The 19,933-nt window shown below is 46.5% G+C and overlaps 1 protein-coding gene across 1 annotated transcript in view; it reads right to left on the minus strand.

The window, feature by feature from the left end:
- Positions 1–19,933, minus strand: part of tcf7 (transcription factor 7) — a gene marked incomplete at its 5' end in the record, with an annotated part of 73,727 nt that overhangs the window by 18,608 nt on the left and 35,186 nt on the right. The window contains 2 exons of the mRNA XM_079507609.1: positions 1,538–1,626; positions 11,960–12,086. Of these exons, the coding sequence (XP_079363735.1) occupies positions 1,538–1,626; positions 11,960–12,086 (216 nt within the window). The remainder of the gene's footprint in view (positions 1–1,537; positions 1,627–11,959; positions 12,087–19,933) is intronic.

Genomic DNA, 19,933 nt, shown 5'->3' on the forward strand with positions numbered 1-19,933 from the left:
GTTATGTTGCGATGTGATGCGAGCCTGTATATCTGCTTATATAAATAATAATAATAAATAACTACAATTATTATAAAGAAAAGCGTATAATGATAAAAAGAAAATGGGGACGTCAGGTCCGCATAGACATAGTGCATAAAGTATTTATATATCAAATTAAAGAGTAGTACTGTATAATAATGCAATAATAAAAATATGTGTGGCTGTCACAAAGTCCCAAGACCCACCGTTACGGTTTGGGAACAACAGTGCTAGTTATCGGTATTTGTTACAGTGAACGTGATATGTTTCTGTTTGTACATTATGTGGAATGAATGATTGTTATTTTCTCCCCCTTCTCACATTGGACTGCCTGGCTAGTGGCTGTACACATTCCTCCGACTTGGACCGGAGGCCATGCGCACAAATCGCCAACAATAACAAAATAACAAAAACCTCAAAGACTTGTGGGACGAGGCGGTTGCCATGTCAACAAGGACCTTGGGTTAGCTCGCGTTGACCCCCTGTTGACGCATGTGAGACAGTGACTAATGGATCCCACTCAAGACAGTGAGTGCGTGCGTGCGTGCGTGCGTGCGTGCATGCGTGTGCGTCACAGGTATTCCTGTACGACAGTAGTTCACAAACTGGGGTCCGGGGACCCCCAGGGGTCCTTGAGGGAGTTCCAGGGGGTCCACATGATTTTACAATATAAATTGGGGGTCCCAGAGATAGAAATGCCATTAAATGGGAGTCCGTAGCCTGTTGCATATCAAACTAGGGGTCCTTGAAATGAAAATAGTTGAGAATCACTGCTAAAGCTGTAAAAATCTTCTCTTACGGGGGTCCCTGGCATATCTTTTGTAATGGGGGTCCCTGGCATATCTTTTGTAATGGGGGTCCCTGGCATGTCTTTTGTAATGGGGGTCCCTGGCATATATTTTGTAATGGGGGTCCCTGGCATATCTTTTGTAATGGGGGTCCCTGGCATATCTTTTGTAATGGGGGTCCCTGGCATATCTTTTGTAATGGGGGTCCCTGGCATGTCTTTTGTAATGGGGGTCCCTGGCATATCTTTTGTAATGGGGGTCCCTGGCATATCTTTTGTAATGGGGGTCCCTGGCATATCTTTTGTAATGGGGGTCCGCGGCCTAATGAGTGTCATTTTGGGGGTCCTTGAAATGAAAAAGTTTGGGAACCACTGGACTAATGGATCTCACTCCGACTCAAGACGTTGTGCGCACACGTGTTTTTTTGCGCACACGTGTTTTTTTGCGCACGCGTGTTTTTTGCGCGTGCGTGCGTCACAGGTATTCCTGTAGGACTATAAATTGTGTACAGTTAACAGCCACGGGGTCAGGAGGTCAGGTGTGTGTGGGGTTCAGAGGTCAGAAGTAGGCCACAGGTCAAGCATGTTATAGCAGAGGGCTAACGCTGGGGTTAAAAGGGCCGGGGAATACATTTAAGTCGTTTATGGCTCATAATGAGTGCACAAACGAGTGCGTGTGCGTGTGTGTGTGTGTGTGTGTGTGTGTGTGTGTGTGTGTGTGTGTGTTACCCACCAGCCCATGGAGGGTGTGATTTGGCCAACACCACCTGGGGGAAGGGAGTAGAATCCTGAGAGGTCCTGGGACTGCCTGTGAACGCCTGTAGGAGAGACACACACACACACACACACACACACACCCACACACACACACACACACACACACACACACACGCACGTGTGTTAGAATAGACAAAATCCACTTTCTTTTACACAGAGAAATGAAATAAGTGATTATTATTACAAAGCATAAAAATGCTAAAAATGTAATACAAATTAAATAATCACTAATTTCTCTTTTTTCTTTTAAGCGCGCACATCTCTCTCTCCTTTCCATCTGCTGACATTGCACAGTGACATTGGATAAACGGGGTCAGTGGCCCCTGGGTGAGGGGCCACTGACCACAGCTCCATTAAACAGTCTGGGAACCTAGTATTACACACCGGGACACTCCTACCAACATGCACGCACGCACGCACGCACGCACGCACGCACGCACGCACGCACGCACGCACGCACGCACGCACACACACACACACACACACACCCCTCTCTGCACTCATCCTCTGTGTGACTCACAGTCACTCCCCATGTCACTCAGAGAAGTGGTTCTCGAGTCCGGAGACCCCCAGGGGTCCCGAGCTAAATTATTGATAGTTAGGAACCAAATGGACCATTACAGGTCTGTAGCTCCCTATGATCACGGCAGCATAGGCTACTTGCTCGTGCATGCAGCTGCAGCCCCTCAAGCCTAATTTATGCTTAGGCCGAGAACAGCAGACCCCCAAGCACACAACGACGGTGAGACCCTCCCGCGGCCGACGTTGTGAGCATGTGTGTCAGCTGTTCTCGGCTCGCAGCGCCGCTGCACGATGAAGTATGTCTCGCTATAGGGACTGAGGCGAGCAGCCTTACACAGAGGAGGAGGTTGAATGGACTGAAACCAGCGCTCCCCAAAACTACAGGTTTGGGGATCTGTTGGGAATTGATTACATGAAACGGGCACCAGCGCAACAGTGACCGTGCGCCGTGTAATCTCAATGTTGTAAACAAAGAATTGCTCTGATGCACTGTGCACTGTGAGTTATGGGGGTCCATGGCTTAAATACATGCATAGTGAACTGGCCCGGGGGTCCTGGTCTTCCACCACAACACAGCCTCCACTACCTGTTTTCATGTCAGGACTGGAGAGCCAAAAGTTTCCCACATTTTAAATACTGTAGATACTGTAACTGTAGTAGAGCTCTCTGAGGTTATAGGCTCATTTACGGTGCTGGAACACACACTTCTTGTCCCTGACTAGACACACACACACACACACACACACACACACACACACACACAGTACAAAGGGAGCCACACACAGTCACACACCCAGGCATACGTATACACGACACACCAAAAAATGTAATTGCTCTTTTATCTCCACCTCTCCGTTACCCCGGCTCCAGCGAAGCCAATCGTTAGCAAACACGACCCCCCCCCCGGCTCGGTGAGACAAAAGCCACATAAAGCGCTCGCACGGCTCTCTCGGCCGTCGGGAGAGCAAACAGCCCTCTCTGTCTCGCTCTCTGTCTCTCTCTCTCTCTCTGTCTCTCTCTCAACGCACCCTTCAAAGGAAGTCATTTGTCAACGGGCAGCACCTAGCACTTAGCGCAGGCCCACCGCGGCCTAACCTGTGTTTGCAGCGGTGGAATGCTGTGGATGACTGTAATTTGGTCGCTTGCTCGGAGAGGGAGGGAGGGAGGGAGGGAGGGAGCGAGGGTTGGGTCGGGGGGTGGGGGTGGGGGTGGGGGTGGTTTAGGTGCTGGTGGTGGTGAGGGGGAGGGGGGTGGGGGGTGGGGGGGGTTGGGTGGTGTTGCTTCAGGACCGTCATAAATCTGGACGACAGGAATGCGACTGAGTCAGTCTACCTGACTCGCCAGGCCGCTCCCTCTCTCTCTCTCTCTCTCGCGCGCCGACCACTCCCTTCCCTCTCGCTCTGAAGCCCCCTCACCCATCCCCCCCCCACCCCTCCCCTCTGAAGCCCCGTCACCCATCTCCCCCCCCAACCCCTCCCCTCTGAAGCCCCGTCACCCATCTCCCCCCCAACCCCTCCCCTCTGAAGCCCCGTCACCCACCCCCGTCACCCCTCCCCTCTGAAGCCCCGTCACCCACCCCCGTCACCCCTCCCCTCCTCTGAAGCCCCGTCACCCACCCCCGTCACCCCTCCCCTCCTCTGAAGCCCCGTCACCCACCCCCGTCACCCCTCCCCTCTGAAGCCCCGTTACCCACCCCCGTCACCCCTCCCCTCCTCTGAAGCCCCGTCACCCACCCCCGTCACCCCTCCCCTCTGAAGCCCCGTCACCCACCCCCGTCACCCCTCCCCTCTGAAGCCCCGTCACCCCCCCTCCCTCCCCTCCCCTGAAGCCCCGTCACCCATCCCGTCCCCCCTCCCCACGTCTCCTTCTCCCTAATTTATCGCCTTTCTTTTCCCCGTTCCTCCCACCTCCCCATCCATCGAGCCCCGCTGACTCTCAGCCCTTTTAATTTCGAGGACCCCCCAAGTTTCAAGTTTGATATGCGTTTTATCTTTTAAATCTCTCCCTGCCCCTGTATATACAATCCTCCAATTGGTTCGTATAGCTATCATCATCATCATCATTTAGCTGGAAGCCCCTAGCCTGATTGTCAGACTCTGAGCCTCTAGATCAGTGCGCTCAGTGGAGTGGGTGGGGTCTATGGGCTGGAAACCAGGCTAGGAAGCCCCCCTCAAGGACCCCCGGGGGTCCGAGAACCAGTGATCTATAGCTGAGGTCTCATATCTCTCTTTAATTGTATACGTATAAAATGTATATGTTCACACGCCACTCCCTGCTTTACTCTCTCACTCTCTCTCTCTCTGTCTCTGTCTCTCTCTCCTTTCATAAATCCCCCTCTCATCCGCCCCTGCAGTCAGGGTCTGTGTCTCATGGTTACATCATGAAGGTGAGGGGGGGTGTTGGGGGGGGGGGCTTCCAACTCCAGGCGTCTTTAACGAGGCTCCACGTTAAGTCCACCCCCACCCCCACCACCACCACCAGACATCCCAGTGAATGATGTTCACACTCCATAAAAAACAAAACATTGTTTTCTTTTCCTTCTTTCACCTTGTTATTGGCGTGCTCCTTTCAGCGGCGGTGGCTTCGTGCTTTGACACCGACTGAAGCAAGTATTTGTATCCATTCCACTCCCTCCCATCGCCGACCCACTCGCACCAACACATCACACGCATGTACTGTAAGATGCTGTATGTGTCGAGGTGCATGACTCACATTATACTGTAAGAGAGACCTTGCAATGCTCGGAAGTAACCTAAAATGAACCCGCATGGAGTCGGTGGTCCTTCTCAACCCTGTTCTGGATCAGGGCCCACTTGGGAATCTCCAACGTGTCTGTGGCCCACCCATCTGCCCACGGCGGCCCTATGTGTCTGTGGCCCACCCATCTGACCACTGAACACGGCGGCCCTATGTGTCTGTGGCCCACCCATCTGACCACTTAACACGGCGGCCCTATGTGTCTGTGGCCCACCCATCTGACCACTTAACACGGCGGCCGTATATGTATTTAGTGTAGTGTATTTTTCAGAGCATGTTTACTTGTGTTCTGGTTCTGGTTTGGATGAAATTATTTTTTTCTTTGGCAATGTAAGCGTATATGGTTTTCTCATGCCAATATAGCCCATTGAATTGAATTGAAATTTTGAATTGAAAGGAACTAACATTAAGTTCCATCGGTATCCCAATTAAAACGTATCTTTTTTATTGTAAAGGAAAAAAATGCCATGACAGTTTTTAAACATAATGATATATATTGTGATACTACCCATTTAGACCTATGCGTAACTATATAATTTTTCAATCCGGGAAGCCCTTCTGGGTTATTGTTGCTATATTATGTACAGTATAAAGCAACATTGTTTTTGGTAATATTTGCATAAATATTTAAAGTTTTAGCTCAGAATTTAGAAGGCGTTTTTAGCATCGGCCTCAGGTCTAAATGGGTTAATGTTATAATAGCCTATTATTAAACTAAGATAAGATAAGATACTGCATTCCACTTATTAAGACTTGAGTGTGCTTTGATCAGCGGCGGCTCATTTCACTGATTTATATGCATTTCAATTAGTCACATGACCTCCCTGGTAAACAGGCTACTTATGGGGAAACCTCTGGAAGGGAACATTACTGACGGCGCTAAATGGGGGGCATGCAGTCTCCTGTGGAATGTCCCTCTCTTGTTTTTGAGTGAGCTGTCTAATAGCCGCTATCTGTCTCGCTGGCTCCTCGTCTGCGTCTCCGAGAGACCCTTCAAAGACCAGTGAGCGCCTGAGTCAGAGCTGCTCTCCACACGCAGCACAGGAAGGGCCGCTGGTGGCGTCCATATGCATGTGTGTGTGCTTTACAAACCTGGCTGGTTCCCAAACACTGGGTCGGGACCCATTTGTGGGTCGCGGACACATTGTTATGGGTCCCCTTAGTTTTTCTTTCCTACACTTTTTTTCCCAAAAAACATTCCCCCCCCCAAAAAATCTAAACTTTTCATGAATTAGACCTGAGGTCGATTCTATAAATGTCTTCTAAATCCTGACAGTTTTCTTGAAAAACCTATGTTTCTATGTCAGTCGTACACTCATACACTCATACATTTTCATGTCAAGGACTACCAAAAATGTATGTAATTGGCCACCGACCCCCATCTGAAAATATGTTGTTCCAGGGACACCCCAGAAGCAAAGATTTGAGTTAAAAACGTTCGCTCTGAAAGTATATATATTCAAAGATTTGCACTACATTTTCACGATTTTTCAAAAATGTAGATCTGCTATGTAGATCTTGTAGATCTGCTATTTTTCAATAGCTAAAGTATAACATAATGCTTTAAACACCAAAGGGGGTTCCCGCCCAAAATGGGTTAATAACAAAATCCAATGATGTTTTTTCCAGTAATGTCATGAAGAAATTAAAGAAAAATCTTAAGAAATTCCATAAATTAGAACAAATATTTAAGAAGTAGTGAAAATAGCAGATCTACAATCTCACAACGCGGCGCGAAGCGACGCGTTGTGAGCTTGTAGATCTGCTATTTTCGCTAGTTTGGTTCCTGGGAGAATATCTCATTTCTGTTTTGGCTCACAGGCTGAAAAGTTTGGGAACCACCACTGCTCTAAGTTTAGAATATCTGAGCGGCGCCGAATTATTATTCCTCGCAGTGCGGCTGAAAGTGAAAGTGATGCACATCGCGCTTGCTCTAATGACTCGGCAAGTGACTTCTGCACTGTACAAAACCGCGGAAGACACCGTAAAGTATATATCGTGCTGTAACTACAGTCGGAAAGGGACATGAGAGCCTATACGTATATGAATCAATCGGATGTATCCTACTCGCGTCCCGAAGCGCTTCCCTTTCAGCTTACATCAATTAGACTTAGCGCACCATAATCGTCCCGAGAGTTACGAGAGATGTTTTTTGGCCGTGAATGAAACATTTTGCACTTGTTAAGTCTAAAAATAACTTACTAAAGTCAAGAGGAAACCTCTAAAAAAAGAAAAACACCAGAAACCAATTAAAGACTTGTAAAAAAAGAAGAAAAAAAAAAGAAGAAAAAAGCCTCCCCCCAACCAAAAGCAGTGTTCCAGTAAGAAGTGTAAACAAAACACGGTAGGCTATGTGGGATTGCTGTAAAGCCTATATCGGTTTCTACAGTAATGTCTCGTTTCTCCTTGTTTCCCCGTTTTTATTGCGTGTTTACAGTCTGAGAGCAAACAGTCATATCTGGGAGTGAGGCATTCAGGTGGATATGAGAGTTCTACAGTAGGTAGAACGGCTGATGTTTGTAACATCGTTGTGATGACTCTATAGACCAACACTGACTGACTGACCAATGACCTGATCCAGTACTGACTGACTGACCAATGACCTGATCCAGTACTGACTGACTGACCAATGACCTGATCCAGTACCGACTGACTGACCAATGACCTGATCCAGTACTGACTGACTGACCAATGACCTGATCCAGTACCGACTGACTGACCAATGACCTGATCCAGTACTGACTGACTGACCAATGACCTGATCCAGTACTGACTGACTGACCAATGACCTGATCCAGTACTGACTGACTGACCAATGACCTGATCCAGTACTGACTGACTGACCAATGACCTGATCCAGTACTGACTGACTGACCAATGACCTGATCCAGTACTGACTGACTGACCAATGACCTGATCCGGTACTGACTGACTGACCAATGACCTGATCCGGTACTGACTGACTGACCAATGACCTGATCCAGTACTGACTGACTGACCAATGACCTGATCCAGTACTGACTGACTGACCAATGACCTGATCCAGTACTGACTGACTGACCAATGACCTGATCCAGTACTGACTGACTGACCAATGACCTGATCCAGTACCAGACAAGATTCACACTGAGCGAAAGATGAGTCCATGTGTAGCTGTAGTGTAGTGTTTTGGGTGGAGCTCTTGTTTTTGTTTGCAGTGTATGAAATCGGGTCTTTTTTCTCTATCGTTGTGTGATTTATATCAGTGGTTCTCAAAGTGGGGTCCGGGGACCCCAAGGGGTCCTTCAGGGAGTTCCAGGGGGTCCCCAGCTAATGATTGATAGTTAATAAACCAAATGGACACTTGCGGGTCTGTACACTCAGAGAGTGTAACAAATGAAACCAAACTTTGTTTGACTTCCACACAAATAAATAAAGTGAAAAAGAGCCCATCTTCAAGCTCACAGTGAGCTTGTATAGATCGGCTATTTTAATGATCATTATATATATTATTTGACAATGTCTTTCTTTTTTTTCATGTCAAAATCATGTGGGGACCCCCTGGGGGTCCCTGACCCACAGGGTGAGAACCACTACCACCGCCTGCTCTTATAGGATATAGTCGTGGCAGATTTCTTTACCCGCCGTATAGCGTGACTACTATAAACAGCAGGTGACGCGATATAATAACAGTATAACACTGCAGCTACACTGTGCTATTAAAACACACCGTTTCGCTGCCCGAAGGGCACGTTTGATGGTGCGAGTCGGGGGGGGGGGGGGGGGGGGGGGGGGGTTACGGGGGTGGAGTCAGGTGTGCCATGTGAGGTGAGGTGAGTGGGAGGGGCTGAGGAGGGGTGAGGTAAAGTGGTTGCTAAGGTAAACAGTACGGGGGTTCTACAAAGCACGGCACGGGGACCTGTAGTGTAGGGGCCCCCTGCACGGCACGGGGACCTGTAGTGTAGGGGCCCCCTGCAGCAAACATCAGGATGTTGACGCTTCCTGACAATGTCTTCTCACAAATGCAAAATGCAGGTCTCTGCAGCCACATTTGGGAGCCTATATGCCCTGATGTGGAGATGGTGGAGAATCACTGCTCTAACGCCATTATATCACATCATAATGTGGGGCTGAAGGGCTAAGTTAGTCTGACTTCAAATCTATATCGCGATCATTTCAAACTTTTGTCTTGATTTGATTTGTCTTGAATAGCACTGATAGCACGGGGGGGGGTTAGGTGGTTTCCTCCCAACAGCAACGATTACACAAACTCTCTTCTCGATTATTTGATTAACCCACATGAGCAAAATTAAGTGGGTTATTGGTTGTAAATATGGGTTTCGATCTATTTGAGTGTGATTGCCCAGCCGTAGTGTGTGTGTGCGTGTGCGTGTGTGTGTGTGTGTGTGTGTGCGTGTGCGTGTGCGTGTGTGTGTGTGTGTGTGTGTGTGCGCATGCGTGTGGCAGTATGAGGTGAGGTAAGCGGTGCATGAGAAGGGGATGACGTAGAGAATGTCAGGTTAAAACTGTAGAACAATGACAGTGGAGAGGAGAGCTAAACTCTGCCAATGAGAGGCTGATGAGTGACGGAGGGCTGAAGCATGCGTGCGTGTGTGTGTGTGTGTGTGTGTGTGTGTGTGTGTGTGTGTGTGTGTGTGTGTGTGTGTGTGTGTGTGTGTGTGTGTGTGTGTGTGTGTGTGTGTGTGTGTGTGTGTGTGTGTGTGAGCCATGTGCGCACGCATGTAGTCACAGTGCTGACTGGCAGCTTACTCAGGTGAGGTGTTGTGAGACAGGTCATATTCTGTATCCAGGTGTCTGTCTATCTGACTGCGTGTGCATGTGCGCGTGCGTGGGTGTGCGTGTGCGTGGAACAGGTGGGCCACTCTGTCATTAGGGACTGACTCACTATGCTCGTGTCAGCCACACACACACACACACACACACACACACACACACACACACACACACACACACACACACACACACACACACACGTGCACGTGTGCACCCTTGTCTGTGTGTGTATGTGTGTGTGTGTGCGTGATGAGGGTTTTGGGAACAGGGGGAATTCCAGGCAGTGCAGTGCGGATCAGAGGGGGAAGCCGAGGAGACGGACTCCGTCTGTCCCTCGTCGGGCCCTGTTCAGACTGGAGGAACAGATCTATACCCAGATTGGAGTGGGATTGGTTTTATTGCGGTCCGTCTCTGAACGAGGCTCAGGAATGGAATCTGTATGCATGTGGCGTTTCTCTGCCAACCTGCTCATCAGCGCCCATACCCGATAAGTGGGGTTGGCGAAAGGGCCTTTCTGTGTGGAGTTTGCATGTTCTCCCCGTGTCCCCTAGGGCAGGGGTTCTCAACGGTTTTGGCTGGGGACCCCCGGAAATGTTTTGGCCATGCATGTCTCACTTTCTCTGAAACTTGATATTTTCTCAGAATTTCGATCATAGGGTTTAAGTGGTTAATGTCCATTTCTTGTAAGCAGCAAGCTAGCTAGGATTCGACTTGTTTTATTTATCGAATGACTTATGGATGCGACTGAGAAGACCAGTGTTCACTTTTTCGACTAAAACTATGATGAAAAACGTTCATTTACCTCTTTTCACGGACGAAAACTACATTTAAACAACCTAAAAAGTAATTTTATGCTTGGCTGCACATGGGTGTTACACTCTGAAAATAGCCGATCTACAAGCTCACGACGTGTCTGAGCTTGTAGATCGGCTAGTTGTGGCAACTAAAACTTGACTAAAACACTAGACTAAAAGTAAAACATTTCAGATGACTGAAACGAAATGGAATTTGACTCAAAAGACTAAAACTAAATCAAGAGTTGCCGACAAAATGAACACCGGAGAAGAGGAAACGGCAGTGCGGGGAGGCGGGACATCCTGTTTCTAATCATTCTCAGCACTTCCACGGTACAGAACGCTAGGCAGAAACACTTCCACGGTACAGAACGCTAGGCAGAAACACTTCCACTGTACAGAACGCTAGGCAGAAACACTTCCACGGTACAGAACGCTAGGCAGAAACACTTCCACTGTACAGAACGCTAGGCAGAAACACTTCCACTGTACAGAACACTAGGGAGAAACACTTTCACTGTACAGAACGCTAGGCAGAAACACTTCCACTGTACAGAACGCTAGGCAGAAACACTTCCACTGTACAGAACGCTAGGCAGAAACATTTGGCAGTCCGTCTCTGTGTCTCTGTGTCTCTGTGTGTGGTGAAACAGAGCACTATGTCATTCTCACAGCGTCAGAAATGATTTAATTATAATCTAATCATTCAATCATCAAATGTTCTGACTGTTATTGTGATCATAACCCTCATCGTTATGAATGTCATCATCGTCATCATCATCGTCGTCGTCGTCATCAACATCATCATCTGCCTGTTTACGTTCACATGAACTGATGACAAAAATATGAAGTGTGTGTGTGTGTGTGTGTGTGTGTGTGTGTGTGTGTGTGTGTGACTGTGTGTGTGTGTGAATGGGTGTCTGTTTGAGTGTGTGTGAGATTTGAAAACCACATAATGGTATTAAGTGTACAAGAGTGTATAAATAACGAATGCCAATGTTTGAGTACACTGTGTGTGTGTGTGTGTGTGTGTGTGTGTGTGTGTGTGTGTGTGTGTGTGTGTGTGTGTGTGTGTGTGTGTGTGTGTGTGTGTGTGTGTGTGTGTGTGTGTGTGTGTGTGTGTGTGTGTGTGCTAAGCAGAACCTTGTGTGTGCCACAGAGATGGGCCTGTGTGATTGTCACCATAATTGTTTCCATCCCTCTGTGTGTGCGCGCGTGTGTGTGCATGCACACACACACACACACACACACACACACACACACACACACACACACGTGTGCGTGTGTTAAAGTGCCTCCAGTGAAGCAGACCACTTCAGAGAAGCAGTGGAACTGCAGTCTCACTGGGCTGGTGCAGCCAATGTATACATGTGCGTACTGTACAGCACACTGTACTGTACAGCACACAATGCCTGTGTGTGTGTGTGTGTGTGTGTGTGTGCGTGTTGTGTTAGTGTGTGTGTGTGTGTGTGCGCGTTTGTGTGATGACACGCGCTTGCATAATACGTGCGTGCGTGCGTCTCCTCACCTGTCTTCTGGCTCATGTCTGTGGGGAGGTGTGGGGGGCTGGGGTTGAAGTGGTCGTTGCTGTAGGGCAGCAGGGAGGTGAGCGGGTGCATGCCGTGGGACTGCTGCACCACTGACACCTTGTTGGACTGTAGAGACAACACACACAACACAACATGTCACCTTTTGGATGTAGGCAATACACACAACACAATGTCAGCCCACGGACCCCCATTAGAAAAAATATGCCAAGGACACCTTGGCACCATTTAATGGCATTTCTATCTCTGTGTAAAAAAGGAAGGCGCGGAAAAAGCCACTTCAAGGCCTGCTAATTACCCTAAGGTATTACCCTAAGGTAAGTTACAGACCCATAAGGGTCCATTTGGTTCCAAACTATCATTTAGCTGGGGACCCCCTGGAACTCCCTCAAGGACCCCTGGGGGTCCCCGGACCCCACTTTGGGAACCACTGCTGTAGGGAACACACAACACAACACAACACAACACAACACAACACAACACAACACAACACAACACAACACAACACAACACAACACAACACAACCACAGTCACTCAGTGACATCCATGCTCAACAAACACACAACGAGACATCAGACCTTTTCTGTTTTGTAAAAAACACTTTGAGGACTCAGAAAAGCGCTATATAAATTGTATGTATTATTATTATTACACTTTTGTTATGGTAATCATTCCCGGGGCAGTTTTCCCTCTGGGCTGCGACGCCATGTGGGTCAATACATCATCATCGAGTAGAGAGCTACTCGAGCCCACAATGTTTCTTCAGGAACAGTATTTTCTAGTTATTATTATTATTATTATTATCATCATGTTCAATGAGTGTGTGGGTGAATTGCACTTATTCCGTTCAGACCTGAGACCGATGGGGAAAAAAAACACCTAAATCATAACGTAAAAAGATTGAATGGGTCAGTCGTCTACATATCGGCTGAAGGTAATAATTTTAAAGAATTCTTATTGTGAAATAACTAGTTTAATTTACTCTTTTAATCACTACTCACTATGAGAACTTGGGGGGGAAAAAAAGGAAGAATCATCAGATGACTTGGAGTGTTCTGTCTTTATGATTCTCTGAGGTATTTCAAGAATCATGGCTGACTCAATAAGGCACATTAACGCTAAGCACGTAATCACTTCACTGGCGTTCATAATGAGGGCTAACTGCTTCGCACGGCTGTAAGACACCCATAATAAAACACAAATAAGCCAGAACTTGTACAGTTGCATGTAATCCTTTTTCACAGCTGCATTCTTCCACTGCGTATTCAAATATGGACACACACATTTCACACACACACACGCACACACACATTTCACACATGCACGTGTGCATGCACACACACAGAGAAAGAGACAGAAATGCTTGTGTGCTCACACAAACACACAGAACACAAACATAAATCCCACTTTTTACTTAGTGGTGAATGTTGAGCTTACAGATCTGTGATTTCCACCATGCGCCACCATTCAGGCATAACCCGGGAAGAAATAATAATGACGAATGAATTGTCGAAACAAAGAATTCAAGTATTACTTTGGTATTGCTGAAGACGGGGTGGGGGTGAGCCGTCATTTCAAGCATGGCTTGGGTTGGAACAAGCAGATGTGTTTTGCGGGGGTCGGGGGGCGGTGGGTGTGCACGGTACATGTGCTCCCATTGAGCTCGGGCTGGGAACGAACCGGGGGGAGGGAGGGAGGATTCGGAGGAAGGGAGGGAGGCCCATTTGATCGATAGGCCTTTGATGATGAAGGCAGGCTGCGTGAGAGCTTGTTTGCTTTCATGTTTCTGTTTACAAATGGCTTTCAATAACTTACGTGAAATCCAGTTATTGCTAATGCTCCCAGCATGCTGGCTGCCATATGATATGTCACAGCGGTTTGCAATGTTGGAGGTATAACGTACAGCTCACCCACCAGCAGGCCTTGGACAGAGTTCCAATTCATAGATTTGAACCAGTCTGGCTGTGCGTGCACGTGTGCGTGTGTGTGTGTGTGTGTGTGTGTGTGTGTGTGTGTGTGTGTGTGTGTGTGTGTGTGTGTGTGTGTGTGTGTGTGTGTGTGTGTGTGTGCGTGCGTGCGCGTGTGTGCATGCTTGTTTGCGTGACTTTATGTGCACTGTTGTGTGTATGCATGAGTAAATCTGTGAAATTACTTATGTCTTTGCAAAGTTTGGCAGACAGATCTTCACATTTTGGAAGCAAAAAATGGGTTTTCGAGACTTATTTTTACGCAGCAATGTGCTCAGTGTGTGTGTGTGTGTGTGTGTGTGTGTGTGTGTGTGTGTGTGTGTGTGTGTGTGTACCATCGCCACTACAGAGGAGCAGATCTTTGCTACTAGCTGGACCCCCTGCCAAGTTACAAAGTGAATGTCTTATCACTTAAAGGCAGATCTTCCCCATGCCCTGCTCAACATTAAACACACGTATACAAACAGACGTGCACGTACGTGCACAGTGCGCGCACGCACGAACACACACACACACACACACACACACACACACACACACACACACACACACACACACACACACACACACACACACACACACACACACACACACAGGAGCTTGTACATCTGCTATTTTTGAACATTTTTGGAAAAATATCAAACGTAAAACTTTTAAATCATCTCTTCTGTGGGGTCCCTGCTAGCTGGAACAAAACCTTTTCAATTGGGGGTCTGCAGGCTAATGTGTGTCAATTTGGGGGTCCTTGGCATGAAAAACGTTTGAGGGGCATCGTGCTAGACGGCTAACTGTGGAGCTCAGATCACACTGCCTCTGTAGTGAGGGCTTGAAGGGGGCAGAGGTGTCTGCCAGCCTGAATCCTGTTAAGTGGCACTTACAGTACCCCTGAAGACGTGTTGGGGAAACCCTGTGCAATCATGTGGGCTGGAGCGTGTGTGTACATATCCTGCGGCATTCTGGTTACGGCAAATCAATAATCAATTGCCAATGAGCAAATACGGCTTTGTGTAAATAAACACCACGTCAAATGAGGTCGAAATCGTTTTTGGCTCGAAGTTTTTACATCATTTTGCTTTATAAATAAAACGTAAACTTGCGGCGGTGTATGAGGGAAATCTAGATCCTGCCACGTTTTGACAGCGTTTGATATATAAAACACATGCGAGCACCATATAGCTGCACATGCAAGTGGAGTTACACTTATGAAAACATGCCTGCTGAATGGGAAGGCTTAGTGCACGTCACACACATCAACGTGCACACGCTCACTCATTCTGCCATTCTCCAGTGTCTCCACATGTGTGTGTACGGATGACGGTGTGCTCAGTCACGCACACGTTAGTCTCACTATACTTATGAGGACGTCGTCCACGCTTCAGGTCCGGACGTTGATTTTACGAATTCCATTTGTAACATTTTAGCCATTTTTAACCCCACGGAGAATAAATCAGGCATAGCTCCAACCCTAACCTCCAAATGCTTAACCACAACCCAAATCTTTTTCTAATCGTAAGCCAAACTCCCCCCAATTTAGTTTTGTTTTTTTACCATGAAGCAACGATTGATCTCCTAAGGAAAATGCTTGTCGGGACATTTGCCCCCGATAAGGATACTAGTAATACAAACACACACACACACACACACACACACACACACACACACACACACACACACACACACACACACACACACACACACACACACACACACACACACACACACACACACACACACACACACACACACACACACACACACACACACACACACACTGCACACACGGTACGCCCGCACGAGCATCTGTGCAGGGCTGCCAGGCCCCTTCAGATGTTAGCTGTGGATCTGTTTCACGTGCTGAGGTTGATGTAACCGTTTTCCTGTAACATTATAGCCGCAAAATCGCCCATTTATGTTTCCTCTCTTCCTTAGGGTAATTAGCAGGCCTTGAAGTGGCTTTTTCCGCGCCTTCCTTTTTTACACAGACTCGGGGAGGCTGACTGAGAGCACTCTTGAACCTGTAATTATCAACCTCTCTCTATTTAAAAGGAGGGGGAAAAAAAGGAAAGAAAGAAATAGCCACACACACACACACACACACACACACACACACACACACACACACACAACTTCCACATAATTACCTTACTGCGAGTTTGAAGCCTCAAAACTGGCGAGTACATACATGCATGTTCCCCACACGTACAAACACGTATGGACACACACACACACACACACACACACACACACACACACACACACACACACACACACACACACACACACACACACACACACACACACGTGCAAATCACCAAATGTATGGAAAAAACATCCCACACACACACACCGGTGCTAAGTCAGGTGCTAAGGTAAGAAGTACACACACACACACACACACACACACACACACACACACACACACACACACACACACACACACACACACTCCTGTATCTCGTACCTTCCGTTTGTTGATAACAAACATCAAAGATGTAATTACTTCAAAAGACGTGATTACTTCACAATTCCAATGAGATATCAACACCTTTTCGAGTGCGTCACAAAACTCCTAATGTACCGTCAGACTCTCTGAGGTTTATTTTCATGCACAAAAAAAACAAGGCCTTTGATTTATTTGCATAATTTTGTCCTGTCCTTTTATCTCTGAGGTCCGTTTGAACGAGAATGGGCTACTGAATACAAGAGTTAATGGGGTCTCAGACATCACTTGGCTGTGGTGACAATCTTCCACCTTGACCCGCACGCACGGTGTGCGCACACACACACACACACACACACACACACACACACACACACGCACACGCACACGCGCACACGCACGCACCGGCTTAATTCAATGTGCCTTGTGAGCTGATAAAAAACACTCCACCCCTAATATATTCTTTAGTTTTGAGATGACACACTAAACACATCCCTCTCTCTCTCTCTCTTTTTGAAACGGAAATGAGAGGGTCCTTTCTTTTCTCTCCCAAAGTGCTTTGAGTGTAATGTCTTTAATCTCTCATTTCACCGAGATGGAACATTAAACACACTTACATTCTCTCCCTCTCTCTCTCACACACCCACACACACACACACTTGCGCGCACATGCATGCAGGCGTGCACAGACACTCAGGCAGTACGTCCTCCTGCACAGTCAGAACTGAATGAAAACGGCGGACAATTATTTGGGAATTAATGACAAATGCACCTTTCTGTGCACAAGCCTTTCAAGTAGCTGCTATCAAAACGCGTTTGGTGAAAAGAGCGCTCTTCTCACAATGACATCTGAGTCGCTGATGTCGTAGCTCGTTTGGTGTCCCCTCTCGCAACGCCTGTCATCAAATGAATTGAGGTGGCACTTCACATACAAATGTCTTCAAAAGGACAATCAAAACAGCCATTGATAAACAGATCGCATTTTACGGTGCCATTCACCTGTATGTGTGAACTGACACGTGGGGTTGCCATTGACAGTACTTTCTTTCAAGGACCCCACATGCATTTGGCCACAGACCCCCATTTGATTAGGGGGGTCTATGGGACCCCTATCTACACTGCAAGATTCCCAGTGTTCATTTTACTCTGAGAGTGTACAAATGGAACCAAATGAACCTGTAAAGGACCCTATATAGCCTGGCAATCTTCTAACTAACTGCAGTTGAGACAATTCTAGATGGAAATGCAACTGAGACGCTTGATCATTAGACAGAGGGATAACTCTGTTTTGGCATCTTTACATTACCAATGTAGTTTATTGGAATCACTATCTTATTTGAAAGCAAACCGACTCTCATCCTGGTGAAAAAGGTGAGGTAAGAAGAGAAGAATCGCCTCTTTTAAACACCGTTGAAGCATCATTTCAAGTTTTCAATTAAGTTCAATGTATAATAAAAACAAGTAAACATGAATCCAAGGTCTTATGTCATGCGTGCAATGGATATCTGCTGATACTAATGCTCAATTTGAACTGGTGAATGCCCGCTTTGAGAGATGCATTCAAACGGCACGTGCCCATTTGTCACGGCAGTGGATATTATACTCGGCATTGATAATTGGTTCATTTAAGCATGCTCTACACATATTCATATGAGCCAACTTGGCTACAACAATATCTACGGAGAGTTTGTCCATTAATTTCAAAATGTTGAGACTGTAGATGTGATCTGTCCATGTAGTAGTAGTAGTAGTAGTAGTAGTAGTAGTAGTAGTAGTTGTAGTTGTAGTTGTAGTTGTAGTAGCAGTAGTAGTAGTAGTAGTAGTAGTAGTAGTAGTAGTAGTAGTAGTTGTTGTAGTAGTAGTAGTAGTAGTAGTAGTAGTAGTTGTAGTAGTAGTAGTAGTAGTAGTAGTAGTAGTAGTAGTAGTAGTAGTAGTAGACAGTAGTAGTAGTAGTAGTAGTAGTAGTAGTAGTAGTAGTAGTAGTAGTAGTAGTAGTAGTAGTAGTAGTAGTAGTAGTTGTAGTAGTAGTAGTAGTAGTAGTAGTAGTAGTAGTAGTAGTAGTAGTAGTAGTAGTAGTAGTAGTAGTTGTAGTAGTTGTAGTAGTAGTAGTAGTAGTAGTAGTAGTAGACGACAGTAGTAGTAGTAGTAATAACCGATGTAAAAATATATATATATCGACCTCACTTCATGCCCATCACGTTTTCACACTGCTGCCGTCTATATAACGTTTTTTTGGACCAGGGTCAATTTAATCCGTTTTCCGCAGCTGTCTAATGGGGTGTTGGTGACAGGCTGACAGCTAGTGATAGCCTACTACTCTCACATCCGCACATTAAACGCAGTGAAAATATGCACCAGTGTGCAACCACCTCAATAATAATAATGCATGTATAGCACATTTTAAGAGTTGCAAAGCGCTTCACACAGCACCAAACAACACAGGTATTGTGCAAGAAACATGATAAGAGAGAATCAAAAGTTAAAAGTGTGCAAGAAACATAATAGAAGAGCATGAAAAGAAAAAGTAATCAGGACATTCTGACATTTGTAAAACAACATTAAGGCATTGTAGTAATTAAAAGGATTACGTTAGTGGCTGGGACAAACAATTGAATGAATGATGGATTCCAGTGAGGTATAAGGCTGTGCACGCACGGTAATCACAAAAGTATAATCTAAAATGGTAGTTTGATGTTTCAGAATTATGCAATTATGAAACTTTGCAATGACTCCAGACTTGACCGACTTATTTGGTCAGCCTTTGCACAGTTACCCTCATCATGGAGGTTAAAATATTGTGCAACGCATACATCAGGTTCACACAAACAATAAACAAAATATTATCACTGATATACGTGATCGTGATACAATATTAAACAAGTGATACTATCGTTTTAGTCATAGTCATACAGTGAGGTGCTACAGTAGGCATTACATTTAGGCAAAACATAAATTGTCACTCCTGACTCATACATTATACGCACACGCGTCGCACGCACGTCGCACACACGCACACAAAAAAATAAAAAAATAAAATCTAGCTGGGTAGAATTCCCCACACCTGGCAGTGGGAGAGTTGTAGAGAAACAGACCAATGATCGGCCAGACCTGAGAGTCTCTCTGAGCGTTTGATCCCATGGCAGCTCACATGCTAGATTAGATTCAGCTGCTAGCAGATTAGATTGGATTACAACCAATCAGACGGCATCAACGACACCCAGCAACACCCCACCCCACATCCATCGTCGGATGGGAAATTCGATTTCTATAAGCCAGTGGTTCTCAAACTTTTCCATGCTAAGGACCCCCAAATTGACACTGATTTGCCCGCGGACCCTCATTTGAAAAGATATGCCAAGGACCCCCATAAGAGAAGATTTTTTTTACGGCTATAGCCTCTAGCAGTGATTGTCACCTTTATAATTTCAAGGACCCCCAGTTTGGCTACAGACCCCCATTTAATGGCATTTCTATCTCTGGGACCCCAATTTATATCGTAAAACCGATGTTAATTTAACTCTGAGAGAGTACACATGGAACCAAATGG

The sequence above is a fragment of the Electrona antarctica genome (genome assembly GCF_951216825.1).
Source record: "Electrona antarctica genome assembly, chromosome: 8".
Lineage (NCBI taxonomy): Eukaryota > Metazoa > Chordata > Actinopteri > Myctophiformes > Myctophidae > Electrona > Electrona antarctica.